The following is an 18,667-nucleotide window of genomic DNA, read 5'->3' as shown; positions in this document are numbered from 1 at the left end:
TATGAGGAAAAAGAAAGAGCATCTTGGGAATGAATGGTAGGGTTCCAGGGAATATCCTCTATACGGCCCCATAAAACAGGGATTCAATAAAAGCCACGGGGCCATGACAGCTTACTGCCAGCCACAAACTCACACTGACTCATGATTAATTTATCTAGCAGGTGATGGGGAAAAAAAATCAGTAATTTCTAGGGGATTTTTGTCTCGGTAAATTAGTTACCTTCTGACTACTGCCATCACCAGCCAGACTGGTCAGATTCTGAAGGTAAACATAGGTGGGTTTTTCTGTTATAAGGCACAGGCCGCTTTATCTTTCTACAGTTGGACAGCCTTATTGACTCACTGCTCCTGTGATTGATGTTATGATGGGAGACAGGCCTTTGAGAGCTCTAGCACATTACTTGGCTAGTAAAATGTAACGTCACATGCTAGGGGAGAGAATCTTGAGTCTGGTCTTAATTTCAAGTCTCCTGAGGTCTCTGGTGCTTGAGAGTCCCGCCTCTTGAGCCTCCGTCCATCGCAGAGGTGAATGCAGACCATTATAGACAAACACTGCTCAAAGCTGATTCTATTAAAACACAGCACTGGGCACACAAACAGAAAAAAAAAAAAAAAAAAAAAACGGGAATCTTAGAATGGTTTACTTTAGAAGGGACCTCAAAGCTCATCCAGTCCCACCCAGTGCCATGGGCAGGGACACCTTCCACTGGCTCAGGCTGCTCAGAGCCCCATCCAACCTGGCCTTGAACCCCTCCAGGGATGGGGCAGCCACCACTGCTCTGGGCAACCTGGGCCAGGGCCTCACCACCCTCATTGCGAAGGATTTATTTCTTCCTAATATCCAATCTAAATATTTTCCCTTCCAATTCAAAGCCGTTTCCCCTCATCCTATCACTTCAGGCTCTTGTTAGCCCCTCCCCAGCTTTCCTGGAGCCCTTTACAGCACTGGAAATTGCTCCAAGGTCTCCATGGAGCCTTCTCTTCTCCAGGCTGAACAACCCCAACTCTCTCAGCCTGTCCTCATAGCAGAGGTGCTCCAGCCCTCGCATCATCTCCATGGTCTCCTCTGGACTCGTTCCAACCAATCCATCTCCCTCTTCTGTTGAGGATTCCAGAACTGGACACAGGACTCCAGGTGGGGTCTCACGAGACCGAAGTAGAGCTGTAGAATCCCCTCCCCTGACCTCGTTTCAACTCCTCACAATTGCTTGTCACATAGTGCTCGTGGGAAAAACTCCAGAACGGAAACAAAGAAATAGAGGTGAGACATTTATTTTTAACTTACCAGACAATTTTGGTTTGTACAGCTTGCCACATGAATTTCTTCACAATTCATGTATCTCTTTAGCCTTAAGATAATATTTTTAAGATAATTAAGCATGTTTAAGCTTCCTGTGAAAATCTGAAGCCACAGATGGAAACCTGAAAGATAATATTCTGGTGGCGCAAAGCGATGCTTTGTCCAGCGCCTCGCGTTTGCGGTGAAGGATCCAGCACACATTAGCCGTGAGGGATCCAGGTCAAACCTCGAACCCAATGCCTGCTCTGTGTTTAGTTTTGCAAAGCCCAGTGAAAGCCGTACATTTTGGTGGCTCCCGCACACACGGACCTGGAGCAACAGTCGGGCTGTGCTGTGGCACAGGGAAAACCGCTAACACAGGCAGATTGCAGCAGCTTGTAGCTGGCTGCTGGGGAACGTCCAGCACTCAGCCTCGCCCGCAGGGAACCCCAAGATTCATTACCAAACCAAACCAAAGGGTCCCGGGAGGCTCCTCACCAGCTCTTCTCAGAGGGAGGGTGCCACGCGTTGGCTTTAGGACAGCCTGGGCACCAAATCCCAGCGAGGAGGTGTTTGGAAGGACGGGCAGGGGTCTCTGAATGTGCCCGCGAGGAGGGAAAGCTTGGAGAGCGCCTTTTGCTTTCACCTCGTCCTTTCGGAGAGGGGAAGACTGTGTCAGCACTTGAACCCGCAGTCTGGCAGCCGGGGGTGGCCGCGACGGGACTCGAACCGGGGTCCTCAGGGCCGGGGCGGGGGGTGGGGGCTGAGCCGGGGCGCGGGTCCGGAAGCTTCGCCGGGACTCGAGGCCGTGGCCAGGAACCGGAGCCCCCTCGTCCTCTCGGACGGGCGAGGCTGTGTTGGGGCGGGAACACGCGTCCTCGCACCCAAGGGGTGGGGGAAGACGGCACCGGGAGTCGAACGGGAAGGACGGGGGGGCGGAGTGGGGACGCGAACCCACGGTCAGGTGGGAGCCCCAGGGCTCTCGTGGCGGGGCTTGAGGCTGCGCCGGGACGGGAACCGGGGCCCCTTCGTCCTCTCGGACCGGCGGAAGCTATGCCCAAGGCCGAACCTGGATCCTCGCACCCGGCGGTGGCCACAGTGGGACTCGAACCGGAATCATCCGGTGGGGCAGGCTGAGCCGGGACGCGACTCCGCGTCCGCCGTGCGAAGGAGAAGGGGGCGGAGAGGCAGCGCCGCGGTGCGCGGGGCCCCGGCGCGGTAGGACCCCGCGGCCTGGCGGCGGGGCTTGAGCTGGCGGGGGGCGGGGCGGGGCGGGGCGCGGAGGGACTCGAACCCGTGTCCTCGCGGCGGGGCGGGGCGGGGCGGGGCGGAGCCGGCCCCCGCCCCGGGCGGCGGCGCTGTGGGTCGGATCGCGGCAGGACTGGGGGCGGAGGCCATTCCGCTGGCGCTGCCGGGGGTTCGGGTCCCGCGGCGCCCGGGCCATGGCGGGGGCTGCGAGTCGCGGCCGCCCCGCGCTGCTGGCGCTGCTGCTGCTGCCGCTGTCGCTGCCCGCGCCCGAGCAGCCGTCCTGCCGCGGCGCCTTCGACCTCTACTTCGTGCTGGACAAGTGAGGCGGCGCGGGGGCGCTTTGTTCGGGCGGGCGGGCTGCTGGTCGTGAGGGGCTACGGGCCACCCCGCTGCTGTGGCCATCGCGGGGGAACGGCTGTGAGGAGCGACCGGGCGGTGGGGGCTGGTGGCCACCGTGGGGCGACTGGCCGTGACAGGCGATGGGCCATCGTGGGGTAGCGGCTATGAGGGGCTGCCGCCCACTGTGGGCAACTCGCCATTGTGGGCTGCTGGCCACGGCGTGGGAACGGCTATGAGGGCTACTGCCCACTGTGGGCTGGTGGCCACCACGGGGGAACGGCTTTCTGGGGCTACTGGTCACTGTGGGATAACAGCCATGAGGGCTACTGGCCGTGATGGGTAACTGGCCACTGTGGGCTGCTGGCTACCGTGGGGTAACAGCCATGAAGGCTACTGGCTGTGAGTGGCGACTGGCCGCTGTGCAGTAATGGCCATGAGGGCTACCGGATGCGAGGGCCTACAGGCCACTGGGCTGCTGCTGGCTGCTGCAGCGTAACAGCCGTGAGGGGCTACCGGCCACTGCTGGCTACTGGCCATGAGGGGCTACCAACTGTGACTGACTCCTGACCATGATGGGCTGCAAGCTGTGAGGGGCTACTGGCTGTGAGTAGCTACCAGCCACTGCTGGCTACTGGTCGCTGCGGGCTATGGGTGGTGAGGGGCTACTGGCCCCCCGACAGGGCAACGGCCACTGCTGGCTACTGGCTATGACAGGCTACTGTCCACTGTGGGATAATGGCTGTGAGGGGCAATGGCCACTGTGGGCTACTGGCTGTGAGCAACTGCTAGCCAGGAGGGTCCACTCATCATGAAGGGCTACCAGCTGCTGCTGGCTACTAGCCACTGTGGGGTAACGGCTGTGAGGGGGTACTAGCCACTGCTGGTCACTGTAGGGTAACAGCTGTGACAAGCTACTGGCCATAAGGGGTAATGGCCACTGTGGGCTACTGGCCATGACACGCTACCAGCTGCTGTGGTGTAATGGCTTTGGGGGGGGCTAGCAGGTGCAAGGGGTAATGGTCACTGTTGGCTGCTGGCCATGAGAGGCTGCTGGCCACTGCTGGCTAGTGGCTGTGAGGGCCTACTGGCTTGTGCTGGCTACTGGCCACGAGAGGCTACTGGTCCCTCGCATGCCTAGGAAAGCGGTGGGGAGGACAGGGGGCTCGGTGCCCAGGAGGGCGGCACGAGGGGTGGTCACTGGAATGGTCAGGACAGCACATGGTCCTGTAATGTCCCTTTTCCCTCCAAAATCGCCGTGAGGCCTCCTGACGCGCCTCTGTTTCCCTTCCAGATCTGGAAGCGTGGCACAGAACTGGCACGAGATATTTGACTTTGTGAGCCAGCTGACAGAAAGATTCGTGAGGTGAGTAACCCCCGTGCCTGAGACTGGTCATAGACACATTTGGAGTTTAGCTTCTAGGACCCAAATTCCTTGAAAATATTGGTAATTTCCCTTCCTTTTTTCATGTTTGACACTCAATAAAAAGTTGGTGATGCGCATCTTCAACTACTCCATCTCTAGAAGTGCTCTCAGATGGAAGAATCTTGATGATTCTTTAAGCTTCCCCCCTCCCCAAGCTTCATTTCTGATGGAATACTCATAGAATCATGGAATAGTTTGGGTGAGAAGGAACCTTAAATCTCATCCAGAGTTCCAACCCCCCTCCTCCAGGCAGACAGATCGACATAAAGAAGGTAATCTGCACACATCTCTAGATATGTAAAAGCATGGCGCAGGTCCAAAAGAAGGGAGCTTCATGCTCAAAAGTGCACGAGGTTGATGCCACGTTAACAATGTATTTGTTGTACATGTATGTAATCAAGTTTGTCTCTGGTGAGCAGCACTGTCTGGCAAGTGCTGCTGCCACAGAAATGGCTGTTGTAAATACTGACTAACTGCACTCTGCACGGACAGACGAGGGTTACTGCGATGCAGCGTTTGGCTTTGAAGAAACCCCAACTAAATGGAATTAAACAAAGGCAGGTCCCGCAGACATAGATGTTGGGTGGTGTTTGCGAAGGAAAATGAAGTGCAGAAGGCAATTATAATCTTGGCTTGCTAATAAAGGGATACAATGAGGGTTGCGCAATTAAAGAACTGCTTATGTTCATCTTGTAAAAAGCAAATCTTCTGTAAAACAAGTGAGTGACACAAGGTTTTAGAATTTTGTTTGTAAGCTCTAGAATAAAAAGAAGAGCCTGAGGATACTGAAGCAGCGCTTCTGTTCAGCGAGTGGTAAAAAAGAACATTTGCCCCACTGAAAGATTCAGTTTAAGTCCTCCAGTTCATCATCTTTTGCAGCCAAATGACGGTCCCTTTTGCAACAGTTGTTCCGTAGTGGTCCGGCTGTGTTATCTAAAATAAAGTTATGGAGTTGGAAGGTTTTCTGCTGCTCTTCCACACCAGAGGGGGCTCAGTTGTGGCACAGAGCCAGGCAGTCCAACTCACAAGCATCCTGCTCAGTGTGTGGTGCACCCTGTGGCACAAATCCTTTGCAGTGTGTGGCAGCTGTTTGGCACTTCTGGGAACCTGAACAGCACTTCTCTCTGTGCGGAATGCTCTGGAAGGCTGAGAAGGCTTTGTCCTGCCCTCAGGCCTCAGTTTGCTTTCAGAATATGGCATGAAATCGTTTGACCTTGCCCTTTCTTAAACTTCGGGGACCTCAGAGATCATCTGGTCCAGCCGTTTAGATGATCTCTAGTTTAAATGAGATGGCCCAGCACCCTGTCGAGCTGAGCCTCAAAAATGTCCAGTGTAGAGCAATCCACCGCCTTCCTGGGGAGATGATTCCAATGTTTAAATGTTCTCATGGGGAAAACCTTTCTTTTGGAATCCATTCGGAATCTCACCGGGAGAAACTTGTACCCATTGCCCCTTGTCTTTTCCATGTGACTCCTCATAAAAAGAGAGTCTCCATCCTCTTGGGTAGACGTCCCTTACATAGTGGTACACGGTAACAAGATCTCCCCTAAGCTGCCTCCTGTTGAGGCTCAACAAACCCAGTTCTCCCAGCCTGCCTTCATATGGAAGATTTCCCAGTCCTCTGCCTATCTCAGTGGCCTTTCTCCGGAACCTTTCCAGCCTGTCCACATCTTTTTCGTATAGCAGGGCCCAAAACTGCACGCAGAACTCCAGGTTTCCTTCAGTCCTCACCTGAAGAATTAATTCATGGCACTGCATCCGCTCTCCAGTTTGGCTTGTCTGCAGTGTTCATGTTGGCAGTCTCAGCACTGCATGCTGATGGTCTCAGCGCTGAAAGGCCCGTGCCTGGCAAGGCTGTCAGGTCTAGTGCGTGTGTTCGTGCCATCTTCCTCCATCCTCACAGTGTCTGAGTGCTGGGAGAGTGGAGCAGAAATGGGAAGTCCTATGAAGAGGACAGTTCTGGGGTTGTCCTGAAGACAAGTTAGCTAAATCGTAACTTTGAGGTTATTGCTCAGAGAATTGCATCTCAAATAGGGAAGTCTCACGTTACTTGGGCTCGGCAGTGATGTAATTACTAGAGACTGGGATTGCACGAATGTCATTTTTGTTTGGCATCTGCTTGTGGTGACTAAGAAGCTTGGGAAACTGGAGGATAAAAATGACACTGATGAAGCATGAATAAGTGAATGAAATGCTGTGCATCTGTACATTTCTCTTCATTTGTCTAAAATATTTTTTTTTTCCTCTTTCCCTTTTTTAAAAGCCCCAAGATGAGATTATCATTTATCGTGTTTTCCACCCAGGCACACGTCATTATGCCATTAACTGGAGACAGGTTAGTGCACTGCTTTTTTAATTCTCCCTCTCCCCCCTCCCTCCAAGGGCTCTTATTAAATCAGATACTGAACAATAACTGATACCGTTAAGTGCTGGCCAGTCGTGAAACATCTCTGAGAGCTGGATTCAATTTTGCAAACACATCAGCAGAGAGCCTAGGAAAAAAGGAAGAGCAACAATAGGAAATAAATTCTTGATGTGAACTCTGCTGCTGCTTTGCAGAACAACTACAAGAAATGTTTTCATCTCTGCATGATGCTGCATCTTCCTCGGCGCAGCAAGAGAAATTTTCCTTGTTTTTACTTTTGTAAAGCAATATCTGTAGATAAGTCTTTAGTATTTTTTCATGTCTCGGTGAAGTATACAGTGGGAAATGAATGTTTCCCGTAATCTCATACAAATTAGGTATTTAATTGTGAATTTTCAGATCACAACTTCAGAGTTGGTTTTAGGCACTGGTGTTGGTACCACTTGAAAGGTGCGAGACCTCTCAGGAACTGAGATGATGTATGGATGTGCCTGAACTCTTCTTTTCAGTTGGTGCTTCCGAAGGCACTGACATTCAAGGCTGCTTACTCTGATTTCTAAAGAAAGTAAGGATTAGCACCTGGGATGGGCCAGGGTGACATGAGAAAACCAGGTAGAGAAGACATAGTTGTAAAATTAACTGCTAAAGTCATAGGAGCTGGGAAATGACATTGGGGAATCAATGCTTTCAGTAGAGGACAGTTGCAGTGTTGTCACAGTCCTCCAGTATCCTTTCAGCCTTGATAGAAACAACATAACCCCCTCTCTCGCTCCCTTCTGTCCTGAAGCTAACCACACTGCACAAGTTCTAGGATGTTGAACATGTGGAGGTGCCATCTAGGAATCATTTTAATGAGTTGTGGCACTGTGGAAGTGAGTTGGCCCTTCCTTTCTGCTCCCTTCAGTAGAGTCAATGCAAAACCTGCTCTGCTGTATTCACTTTTTTTTTTTGTGGAGGGGTTTACTGGTTTTCAGTGGTGCGTAATAGCTGGTACAAAACTTAGTATAAGGGACCCGCCATCAGTAACAGACAGGTGTGTCACACTACAGAAATGTACACTGACATCCTAGAAACAGGACGTCTAAAGACCCGATTCTAAGCCACTCCTGATTTAGCATTTAAAAAGTGGTCTGACCTGAGAAGGCCGAGTTCTCACTTCCCCCTACCTGCGCTTGGATACTGTATCTGCTCTCTGCAGAGAGAGACAAGGTTATAAACCATTTTACCAGATGGCTTGAGAGGGGTCAGGAGAGGACACTTAAGCCTGTTCTGAGGGCTGCTGAAGTCAATGAGATCCTTTCTCTTGATTTCAATGGGCCCCTATCCCTGTCAGTGGCCTATTCCTTATCAAGCACAAAGAGTTGGCACTTCTAGCACACACAGACTGCTTGGAATGCTTGGGCAGAATTCTGGAACTGTGCCACAGAAAGATAAGTGCCTTTTTCACTGCATGCCTGTGGCATGCTTTAAGTCATGGAAAGAACCATATTTTTCTCGGAAGCCTCGTTTAGAGCATGGAAAGAACCTTCTTTAGTTCTCTACTGAGTTCCTTTGTGGAACTTCTTGTTAATGCAAGGCTTGCTGATGCTTCTGTGCGTGTGGTGGGTGAAAGGAAATTACTGTCCTTACTGTTTAAGAGGAATTATAAGGGGAACGGAGAAGACAACATTAGTAACTGTAACCATATCTACATAGGTAAGAATGGAGGGATACAGTTGGAGCAGCTGTCTTTTTAAATATTAGAGCAGTCAACGAAGGAAAATGACTTAGAATATCTAACTCCCATTGTTCCAAACAGCAGATGAGGCTAGGATGCTAAGTACAGTGCAGTTTTGGGGATGGGGGTGTGTGTGTGTGTGTGTGTGTGTGTGAGAGATTATGGGATGTTATGGCCTTGTTCTTTTCATGTGCATATTGGACTTGAAGGGATATTTTTCCCCTTGCTTGCTTGCTAATTCACAAATGTTAGGAAATGACAATTCATTCCCAACCCTTAGTTTAAAGTAGGGAGGTCTTTTTGTTTTGAAAGCTTTAGGCTTCCAATAGTTTGTACAAAGTTTGTGCTGTTTTTTACTGTGTAATAAAGCTGCGCATATAAAGAAACCCACACCATACCGCTGAAGCCCCCAGATTACCAAGTATTTTGTGACTATGAACAGTGCTATGCAAATAACACTGGAAACAGAAGTCGCTGTTAACTGTACTACACACAGTGCTATAATAAATACATAGAATGAAAATAACACTCAGATGGAAATGACTCCTCACAATGGTTATATCTCATTTTAGAGCACGTTTCCCGTGTGAAGTTTAGCTGGAAACAGTATGCCTAGTTGTTAATAAAGATTTGTGCATTTACGTTTGGAGCTCAGTTTTGCTACTAGTTTTGAAAAGCAAGTTGCTTGGAAAAGTGGATACACTTACGAAAATCATCCACTTGGCATGATGTCCTCTGCGCTCTCTTTTGGCCAACTGTATGCTGGCCAGCAGGATTTCAGGTAGCTGCAGACCTGCTTCTGAAGGACTCGTGTGATGTCTGGGGCCAGGACTTGCGCTGCTGACCGTGTAGGTGAAACTCCTGTTGGAGCTAAAGAAAGATTATATTAGTGAAAGTGGAAAAATAGGACTGGTACTCAGGTACTCGGTACATGACCAACCGTACCTTACTGTGCTTGCCCACAGTCTCATGGAGCACTGACTGTGCCTTTATTGCACTGAAACACTTACGGATTTAGAGCTTGCCAAAACCAGAGATATCTGCAGAAAGCATGTTCTGCAGAGTGTATAAAGTACAGCAAAATTGGCCACTTACGTGTTTTCCATCTGGAGCCCATGCAGGATGCCTAAAGTTTGGAACAGAATGATTATTATAAACTTACTGAGCCCTCTGTAATATCTAAGAGGTGTAGAAAGGTGGAACCTCCTCCAGGTCATCTATCTAGGGGGGCTGATGTGCAGGGTTTACTTTTGCCAGCATGCCAGATCTGTTATGGATGGCACCATCTCTCTTTTTGATAGAGAACACTTCTTTCCCCTGCTTTGTTTCACTAACAAGTTGTCCTTTCCTGCTATTATACTTCCTTCTTACAGAAAAACCAAAACGAAAGTACCTGTTTTATTTGCCTTTATTTGTTAGAGATGAAGTACCTTGCCTCTCAGGCACACAGCCTCATTCCTAACGATGAATATATGCTCACTGGAAAACACAGTTTCCCTGCCTGTGCTCATACTCTGAACACACTGAAAAATGGTTCAAGATTCCAGCACTTCAATAAGTAGAATGCACCACAGAAAAGAAATATAAGACACTGTCCCCCATCCAGAAGATCTAAGAACACCATGGTGTAAAACTGCATAGGTATTGGTGGAAGCTCAGCATTTTGCACTAGGCCAGCCCCATGCCCACCAGAATCCGCGTGGCCTGAGGTTTAAGTGGCAATTTCAGCTGGTTCTACCCTCCAAAACACTAATGTACGTGCAAAAAAATGTTATCCCTAAACAAAGCAGGGTTCAGAATGGTTTTGAAGATTCAGTCCTCAAGCATGCTTTGCTTTCTAGCAAGTATAAGGCTTTCTTTTACTCTTTGAAGGTGGATTCATTTCCTTTAAGGCAAATGATCGTACCTTTCTGTTAAGCATTCTTACTCTCAAGGGTATTGCCACATCTCTGAGAAACTGAGATGGCTTTTGCTGGTTGGTAGTTTCATCATTGGTCCTCTCAAATGGGGGTGTGATCCATATCCTGCTGCAGCAGCAGGACTTGTCTTCCTCTGCCTGTGGCCACATCTACGCAAGGAAACAAGGAAATGCTGTAACAACATCAGTAGCCTGTCCACTCGGCCGCTGACAACACTGTTCTTAGTGCTGTGCCAATTAAAGTTGCTTAGAGCAAGAGATAATCCTAAACGGTGACGGAAATGGTACCTGTTGAGTTGCTGAAAGATAAACTTGAAGGTTTGTGCAATAGAGTTGATGCAGAGAAACCTCTCCTGTAGACGGTGGGTAGTTGCCTTGGCATAATTTGAACTCAGAAAGGGAAACATGCATTTTGGCCTGAAAGTAGAGCTGAACTGTGAAACATGCTTCAGAAAGGAGAGGCTGCTGCATTTTAATTTATGTTAAACTGATTTTTTTTCCAGTCGTTTGCAAAGCTGGGCTGCTCTGTAATCTCTCTTTACTAAATGCTCTGTTTTCAAGTCCAAGTTTAGTTCTGCAGTCCTTGTCTTGGGGAGGCACTGAAGGTACAAGCTCAGTGTAGACTTTGGCCCGTCCACGGAGCAATATTTGCAGCTAGGGCTGTATGCCTCGCAGTGGCGTTGGCGCAGCCTCCCTTCGCAGCAAACAATTCCTGTGCAACTGAGGCATCTAATGCCAGAGTTCCACAGCGAGGGAGGAGCAGCGGGTGCTTCTGAATTTGCTACCAGAGCCTCTCCTGACCTCAGCCAGGCTGAGAGGATTATGTCTGCAGCCCCTGTTCGTGGAGCAGCTGAAAAGCACCCTCACACCAAAATGACAGGGAGCTGGGATCCATGGTCATGTTTGGCTGCTGCTTGAAGAATTATCTGAAGTCATTACAAAGCTTAAAAGACAGAACAGACAGGGCAGCTCTTAAAAGTCAGGGGTGCCGTTTTTAAAACACAAGAGATGTGATGCAGTGCGTATGCTGAATGGGGAAGAGATATTAAATATTAACGCATTCAGCCCAAACACAGACTGCACATTGCCGGGTTTGTTTTGCTTTTTCAACCTCCCTCCCTTGTCTGCCTTAAACCACAAATTCAGCCAGTGGCCTCTCAGTCATTAACTGTGCTGTGATCGTATCCAGATACCCAGGCTAAGGTCATGGCTCTGTTATTTCAGTACAGGCAACTTTTAAAACCAGACCTCTGTGGATTTCTATGGCTACAAAAAATTAGTACAGAAACTAGAGAAAAGAGAGTTTTGAGAGCACTGAAGGCTGGTAATGAGGGCTTCAGAGCGCCGTGGTTGGCTGATTGAACAGAGTCCTATTATCAGAGTGATAACGGCCTCCCGTGCCCACCCTCCAGACCTGCTGGGTGCGAGTTGTAGCGTGATTGAACTCACCCCTCATACTGTCTGGTGGAGCTCATTGCCAGGGCTTCAAGTCCTGCACGTGCACTGGCCTTGTGACATCCGCACCAGGTCTCGCTCATACCTTACCAACTTGGAACACAGGTGGAGCTGGTTCACATCTGGCTGGTGTATGCAGTACAGATGTGCCCCTGAGGAAAGAGATGGTGACTGATTAAATGCAGCTAAAAAAGCTCATGCTGCCAAAGGTTTTCCTGGAACCTCTTGTAGGCAGAGGCCCGGAAACACCAAAGACTCCTGTGTCACCAGGTCACGAGGCATTTTAGATAAATAAAACTGAACCGATTGTACAAAAGCTATTTTTGCAAAATGAAATCTGTTTCAGAAAACTGGGACTTCAGTTGCTGCTTGTTTCTTGGCAGCAGAACCCTAACGCCTGTGATGTGCTGCCACTCATTGCTGGCAAGCACTAAGTATGTGGTTTGTAATCTGCGTTCATACATAATCAGTTTCAAGTTGTTTCTATAGATGCTGAATGTAAAATATTTGGATTAAACAGATTGTATTATCTTACATAACTTGTTCTCCCATATATTCAACACCACATTTCTCTCTGTTTTTTTAAACCCTCACCGATTGTATTGGTGAATCCTGCGACTGGGAGCTTATTACAGCTATGGAACAGAGCTTCTAAACATAGAGGAAGCCCATCAGCGGAACAAATGACTAGTGGGTGGCAGTCAGGCAGAGTGGCATATGCATTCTTTCTCATTTTGTTTGCCCTAAGGAAAGCTTTCACGCATCCTGCAATGTAGTTTCCTTCCATCTCCTCATGCCTGCTGCTTTAATCTTTGTCACCTACATTCGTTACAGCGTTCTATATATTCTGGCCCAAATTTTGTCCCTACTTAGTTTTCACTTGTCCTTTCCTAGCACAACTTTCCATGAGCTTCACTGGAATATTACTTGCATAAGAATTAAGAACTTCCAGATTTAATTCTTTCAGTATAGTCTCTCCCCATTTTTTTCCTTGCTTGTTCTGATCTCACTGGCAATAATTCCTTTTGTGCTTCTCCAGTCTCACCATCATAGTTCAGTGAGCATCTCGCAGTCAAAGATGGATTTATTTAAAGGCTCATGAGAAATCATGGCACAACCTTATCCTCCTCTTACATGTAAGTGAACTGTGACCTCAGTAGGCGTGATGTCTTGTCAAAGGTCACACAGAAGGGTACTGACAGCCAAGACTTTAAAATCCTCTCCTTAGTCCTAGTCCCTTTCCTTGGATACAAGAGGCATCTTGCAAATGCTGCATTTGCCTATTGATACTTATTTTTTAAGGGAGAAGATTGTAATCATTGCAGATCTGTCCTCCCCCATTAAGTACCTTCATATCAACCTGGGAGATTTCTCTAGAAATAGAACTGCTGTTTTAGGAGATTTCTTTGTTAATTTCAGCGTGATAGGAAGTGAAGCTGGTTTAATTGAGCAAAGCAGGTTTAATACAACGGAATTTCCACTGGGCTATTTAATGCTGAGGGGCTTTGCCACTTCTTTGCAATATCTGCACTGTCTGAAACGTTTTATTTGATTCCAGCTCTTTGACTCACTGAGACATATTGTGTTATTTAGGTCTAAAATATCCTGTTACCACAGCACCGCTTCCATTGTGAATACAAAATCTGCCTCCACATGGCATCTCGGCTAAATGCTATATTTTACAGGTTTTAATTTCACATCTCCTTTATGACAAATACTAATTTTCCATCAGTAAACTAACCTCTTTCTCCACTTCCGTTCACGCTAACAGCCTTTTACCTGTTTGTTTTCAGAGGGAAAATCAAGAAAGGCTTGAAGGATTTGGAGGAGGTAAAACCAGCAGGTGACACATACATCCATGAAGGATTAAAACAGGTAGGTTTTACTCCTCCTCTTGCTACCAAAATATCCTCTGTTCTTGCCCTCTGGATGACAACCTGTAACTTACATGGATTGATTGTATGTCTCAGCCTGTGACACTCGAATCTTTGGTTTCCTAAGTGGTCCAAGATTGCCCAGACACTATGCAAATCTCGTGCAGAAGATTAGCCATCACAGAACACTGCCGTATGGAATTTCTTTGACTTGATCCTTTACAGCAGAGAGCGGTTCTTTGTCATGAATTTAGCAGCTAACATAGCATACCAATTACATGGTAAATAGTCACACGCAGCCTTATAGGGCGGTGAGTCTAACAGTGCCGTCTAGAGCACATGCTTATTATGGAGAGCACCGCACAGATCAGCATTGTCAACACAAATAGCGTTAATGCTGCACTGTCTTAATTATGGACTTTCCAACTGCCTATATATCCTCAAGACGTACAGTTAAAGTATACTTTGTCATTCTGCTGAGAGATTCAAGCCTTGAAGGTAAGAGATCAGGTGCAGATCTGAGCTTTCACTGTGACGGACAGAAACTCAGTTTCCTCCTTTATGTCTGTAGAGCCAAGTTTATAATTGCAGTCTGTGGGCTGAAAAGTGAGGCAAACAGGAGTTTGTTGCCGTTTAAAAAAATTTTTAGTTTTAAACTATTCTTTTTATATCTTGGAATCTGCTTACTGGCATTTGAAATCTAGGGGGTAGCAAAGGAAACCTTATGATAGACCTAAAGAGGAGTGAGCCTTGCAACTCTGAGAGTATCCGTCCTGAAAGAACAGACTGTTTCCAAGGGTTGTTGAGTTGGAGGCCCCATCTTCTCGCAGAGGGGCTCACTGGTGACTGGAAAGTACCAATGAACAAGTTCATTGTTAGTAGTGAGTTAAAGGGAGGCAGAGGGTTGTCTGAAAGTTGGGCTTGAAGATGAGGCCAAGTGTTGTTTCAGATACTGTATTCAGGTAGAAGATGCCTCTTGGTTAAAAGTTCAGGTGTAATTTTACGCTGGATAAATATTTTTTGTTTTCAGGCCAACCTGCAAATTAAGGATCAAGGAACCTCAAGATCTAGTATCATCATTGCTTTGACAGATGGCAAGCTAGATGGTCAGATTCCCTTGTATGCAGAGAAAGAGGTGAGCACTAGGTGCAAATGCACGTTATGTTCTGAAGAGTTTGGGTGTTGCTTCTTGAATGAAAAAATTGCTGATTCCTCTGTTCTGCTCTGGGGCAGGCAAAGAAATCCAGAGAGCTGGGAGCTAGAGTTTACTGTGTTGGCGTCTTGGATTTTGTACAAGAACAGGTAAGAAGGCTACTATTTCAGATTACTAGGCAATACCTCGAAACTGTCTTTTATACAGTTAATGTCAAGTAAATTTCATTTCTCTATTACTTAATTAGGCAGTATAACATCTTCTCTGGCTCAGGATGTGTACACAGACAGAAATAGGATGTGTGGGTGTTGCTTTCATTGACGAGAAGACCCGTCAGAAGTACCCTCGCTAACTGGCAGCTGCCAGCAGGAAAGAATGCCAGCGAACCTCCTTTCATTAAGATGGCAGCCAGGTTAGGCTGCAGGTCGCAGGAGCAGAGTAGCTATAGATGAGCTTCAAGCAATTTCTATAACAGCCCTGGGATAAGAAAAAGAAAGAAGGATCCATGTCCTTCATTGACTGAAAGCTCTTCCGGGATTGCTATGTCCTAATGAAGGCTGTAGCTACTCTTGTACTGTGAAAGTGACTTAAATGGAGAAGTACAGCAAAGACTCTGTTACAGAAGGCATGTAGAAAGGTCTTTTTAGTGGAAGGCAGAGCAAACAAGGAAGGTAATTCTGGGAAGAGTTAAGAAATCACTGCCGAGACACAGGCCCTGAGAGGTTTTTTTAATGCGGTGATGTGATACTAAAGGCACTATTCTGTTTTGTTTGCTGCAGTAGGCTTCAGTAAGAGTTCCCATTTAGAAAAGTTATACCTATCTACGAGGAAATGCAATGTTTTCCTTCTCTTTGCAGAGAGTTGTTTTTAGACACCCGTTTACCTTTTAAGGGTGAAAAGCAGTGTGACAGATTTAGTTTGCGAAATGATTCACGTGCTTGCACGTGTTTTCTCTCCAAAGCTTGAAAAAATTGCTGACACAAAAGGACAAGTCTTCCCCGTCACTGGAGGATTCCAAGCACTTAAGGGGATCATCAATTCTGTGAGTATTGGGCAACAAGCTTAAAATTTCCTCAAGATTATAGCACACTCTCCCGTTTTGCTTACTCTTCCAGGCAGAATTGCTTCCTAAATCAGTAATTGCAATAAATCAAGTTCTCTTCTCCTTACCTTAGAGATGCTAGTCTGTAAATGAACATTGCCTGCCACTCCTGCGGTCATTCATGTGTAGACCTCATATGGGGTTGGAGGACTCCATGCAGATGCAGTGAGTTTGAGGGGGATGCATCAAGGAACGGGTGGTATAGATTCAGTCTGAAAAAAATCGAGTCTGTTACTCCAGGAGACTTCAGAACAACTGGTTAAAATCAGTAAGAATGTATGCAATTTGGGAATTGCCCTAATCTTTGTATGCAGAAAAGCATTTTAAATACATATTTTAGCGCTGGCTATAACCAGTCGTTTTCCTGTTAAGTGATAAGACTTTCAGATCCTTTTTTTCAGCGTGCCATGAGAAACTCCCACCAGTGAGATGGGTCTGTTCAGCTGATTACTCTAATTTGCAAGAAAGGATCAAAGCAAGATGAACATTTTGGTTGTGACCAGTGGCTTGACAGTATTTTAGCTGTTTGTCAGGAAGACACAGTTGGTTGTGAGGACCCAATTCATTTGCCTTATTTTAAGGTTGTGTTTTACACAAGGTTACCAGTGCTGCTGCTGCTGTATGTAGGCAGCACAACGTAGAAAAGCTTACTGTCAGAAGTCAAGTCAAAACCAATTATGACATTCTTTTTTCTGAGAGAGATCCCACTATAATTCATTTCCCCTTCCTTTTCTTTTTTTTTGGTAAAAAAAGGATACTACTCACACACAGGATATTATGCAGTCATGAATTTGTCACTTCCCTTGAATAGTGTGTTTTTTGTAGAAGTTAGTATCATAATGAAACAACTTATCTTCCTTCTTGTTGCTTAAAGTAAATGTAATTTCAGAATCTTCCTTGCGCATCTGAAAGGGAGATAATAAACCTTTTCATGCAGTGACATTTATTTCCTTGAAAAGGTAGCTGGTGTTTGAAAGACTTAAGACAGCGAGTTGCTCTGCTAGTGCAAAGTGGTGCGAAGTAATGCAACATTGAAGCCTCAAGTGACAGACTTAAAAATAAGAGCTGAACATTTAACCCCAGTCGATTATGTTATGGTTTCCAAGCATTCTCCATTTCAAAACATGTATATCAAGATGGAAGTAGATAGTGGACTCAGGAAGTCTGTGTTCAGCGTTTCCCCTCCAACCAGGGTCACTGACCTCCAGAGCGAACCTTCCAAGGAGTCGGGTTTCTCCATTCTCCCTTGCACTTTGAGGAAGCAGCAGGAGTGCGATCGCTTGGCATTTCTGAAGAGCTCAGTTTGAGGTGCCTGTAATTAAAACACACATGTAGTATTGTCATAACCTGTAGGTTGTCCCTCTGTCCCCCATTCTCAGCCAAGGTATTTTTGGGCAGCCTCTAGCTTGTAGCAATGCCAGTCTACCTCTTTTACACCTCCCAGGAGCCTTCATGTTGCTGTGGACAGAGTGAAGGAAGCATTTGTGAGAGGATTAGGCAGATGGTGTTTGCACAAGCATCAATACAGCTTCTTGTGAAAAACACAAGTGTAAAAATTCCAGACTTGTGCATAGCACAGCAGCAGAGCAAGAAAAGACGCACATAATGGCAGAACCTTGTTTTAGAGATAACTGCTCAGCTTTAAACTGTGACTGAACTCCTGAATTGTTTAGGGCTTTATTTAACAGACTGCAGCTGCAATGATCACTTCAGCACTTGGCTTTCTGCATATTTCTGTCCATAAAAAGACTTGTGCTGCGGCTGTCAGGGCGGTGGGAAACTTGTATGCTGATAAATAAAGAGGCATGAGAAGGCTTTTCTAATAGGAAACATATCAACTGACCTCAGTCTTACCTGCACCAGTCTCAGTTGTTGGGATAAACGATCAATCAAAACCAGTTAATGCTGCTGATTTGATAGCACCCAAGAGCTTTTAGAGGCTTGAATATTGTTTACAGCTTTCTGAACAGCATTGAATCTAACCAGACTTTTGTTTAGCTATCAGGGCATTTGAAATTCTCCTTTTTCTCTCTTCAAGTACATACATTCAATGTATTTGATGGAAGCAGCGATCCCCCTGCCAGCATCCTTGTTTTACCACCGAGCGTGGATGGAAGTATCCATAGATAGGGTTTTCTGGTTAGTTTGGGTTCATTTTTTTTTTTTAAATGCACGCGCGGTGGCTGTATTGACGTGATGTTTTGGTGTGCTGCAGTTACAACTCAGTTTTCTCTGAGGGAAGTTTGATTGATTGTGACAATTCATTCTCATTGCATTATAAAATTGATAAGCAGATCTAATTGAACTTGAAACAGTCACAGTTTCCCTTTTTATTCACAACTATAATTCGACTTTAGTTTTCAAGTTAGCTAGAGAATACAGGCTCAAAGAGACACTGTCATAAAAGGGAAAGCAAATTTCAAAACAGATGGAAACGAAATATCCACATCACAAACACGCACAAGTATTGCTCAAAGCGTGGCCTCAGGTGTGGTTGTGAAACCCTCTATGAACACTGTTGAGCACTTCTTGTTTAGAAAACCTCTGCTGTTTACAGAAATAGCATCAACCCAGCAATTAAAACCCTCGTGCAAAACTACAACACAAAACTGCTCAGTAAGAATGTTGGAGGAGCTGCTTGAGGCCTTTACTACCGTTCTCTCTGCTGGAATCAACTGTAAATTTTTTTGGATGCTGCATTGCTATACTTGTAGGAAATTCCAGGAGAGCTAAGTGGTTAACATTCATTTGTTGATGGAAAAAAAAAGGGATGAGCTTTATCACAGAGGATGGG

General features: G+C 46.7%; 1 protein-coding gene and 1 long non-coding RNA gene across 10 annotated transcripts in view; one reads left to right on the top strand and one right to left on the bottom strand.

Moving 5' to 3' along the window:
- The first annotated feature begins 2,608 nt into the window (after nucleotides 1–2,608).
- Nucleotides 2,609–18,667, top strand: part of ANTXR2 (ANTXR cell adhesion molecule 2) — a 102,319-nt gene continuing 86,260 nt past the window's right edge. The window contains exons 1-7 of the mRNA XM_054066343.1: nucleotides 2,609–2,846; nucleotides 4,158–4,229; nucleotides 6,553–6,624; nucleotides 13,538–13,619; nucleotides 14,649–14,753; nucleotides 14,852–14,920; nucleotides 15,733–15,813. Of these exons, the coding sequence (XP_053922318.1) occupies nucleotides 2,722–2,846; nucleotides 4,158–4,229; nucleotides 6,553–6,624; nucleotides 13,538–13,619; nucleotides 14,649–14,753; nucleotides 14,852–14,920; nucleotides 15,733–15,813 (606 nt within the window). The 5' untranslated portion in view covers nucleotides 2,609–2,721. The remainder of the gene's footprint in view (nucleotides 2,847–4,157; nucleotides 4,230–6,552; nucleotides 6,625–13,537; nucleotides 13,620–14,648; nucleotides 14,754–14,851; nucleotides 14,921–15,732; nucleotides 15,814–18,667) is intronic.
- LOC128852171 (uncharacterized) overlaps nucleotides 4,267–18,667 on the bottom strand; it is a 50,815-nt gene continuing 36,414 nt past the window's right edge. For 4 of the 9 annotated variants that reach the window (XR_008449844.1, XR_008449851.1, XR_008449852.1 and 1 more), the window contains 6 exons: nucleotides 17,076–17,185; nucleotides 16,639–16,778; nucleotides 15,942–16,085; nucleotides 9,079–11,896; nucleotides 6,710–6,781; nucleotides 4,267–6,434 (listed from right to left, as the gene is read on the bottom strand). This is a non-coding gene — a long non-coding RNA (uncharacterized LOC128852171). The remainder of the gene's footprint in view (nucleotides 6,435–6,709; nucleotides 6,782–9,078; nucleotides 11,897–15,941; nucleotides 16,086–16,638; nucleotides 16,779–17,075; nucleotides 17,186–18,667) is intronic. The other 5 variants (XR_008449850.1, XR_008449847.1, XR_008449846.1 and 2 more) reach the window with 5 other exon arrangements.

Source organism: Cuculus canorus, chromosome 4 (genome assembly GCF_017976375.1).
Source record: "Cuculus canorus isolate bCucCan1 chromosome 4, bCucCan1.pri, whole genome shotgun sequence".
NCBI classification, from domain to species: domain Eukaryota; kingdom Metazoa; phylum Chordata; class Aves; order Cuculiformes; family Cuculidae; genus Cuculus; species Cuculus canorus.
This window is presented reverse-complemented; position numbering and strand designations above follow the sequence as displayed.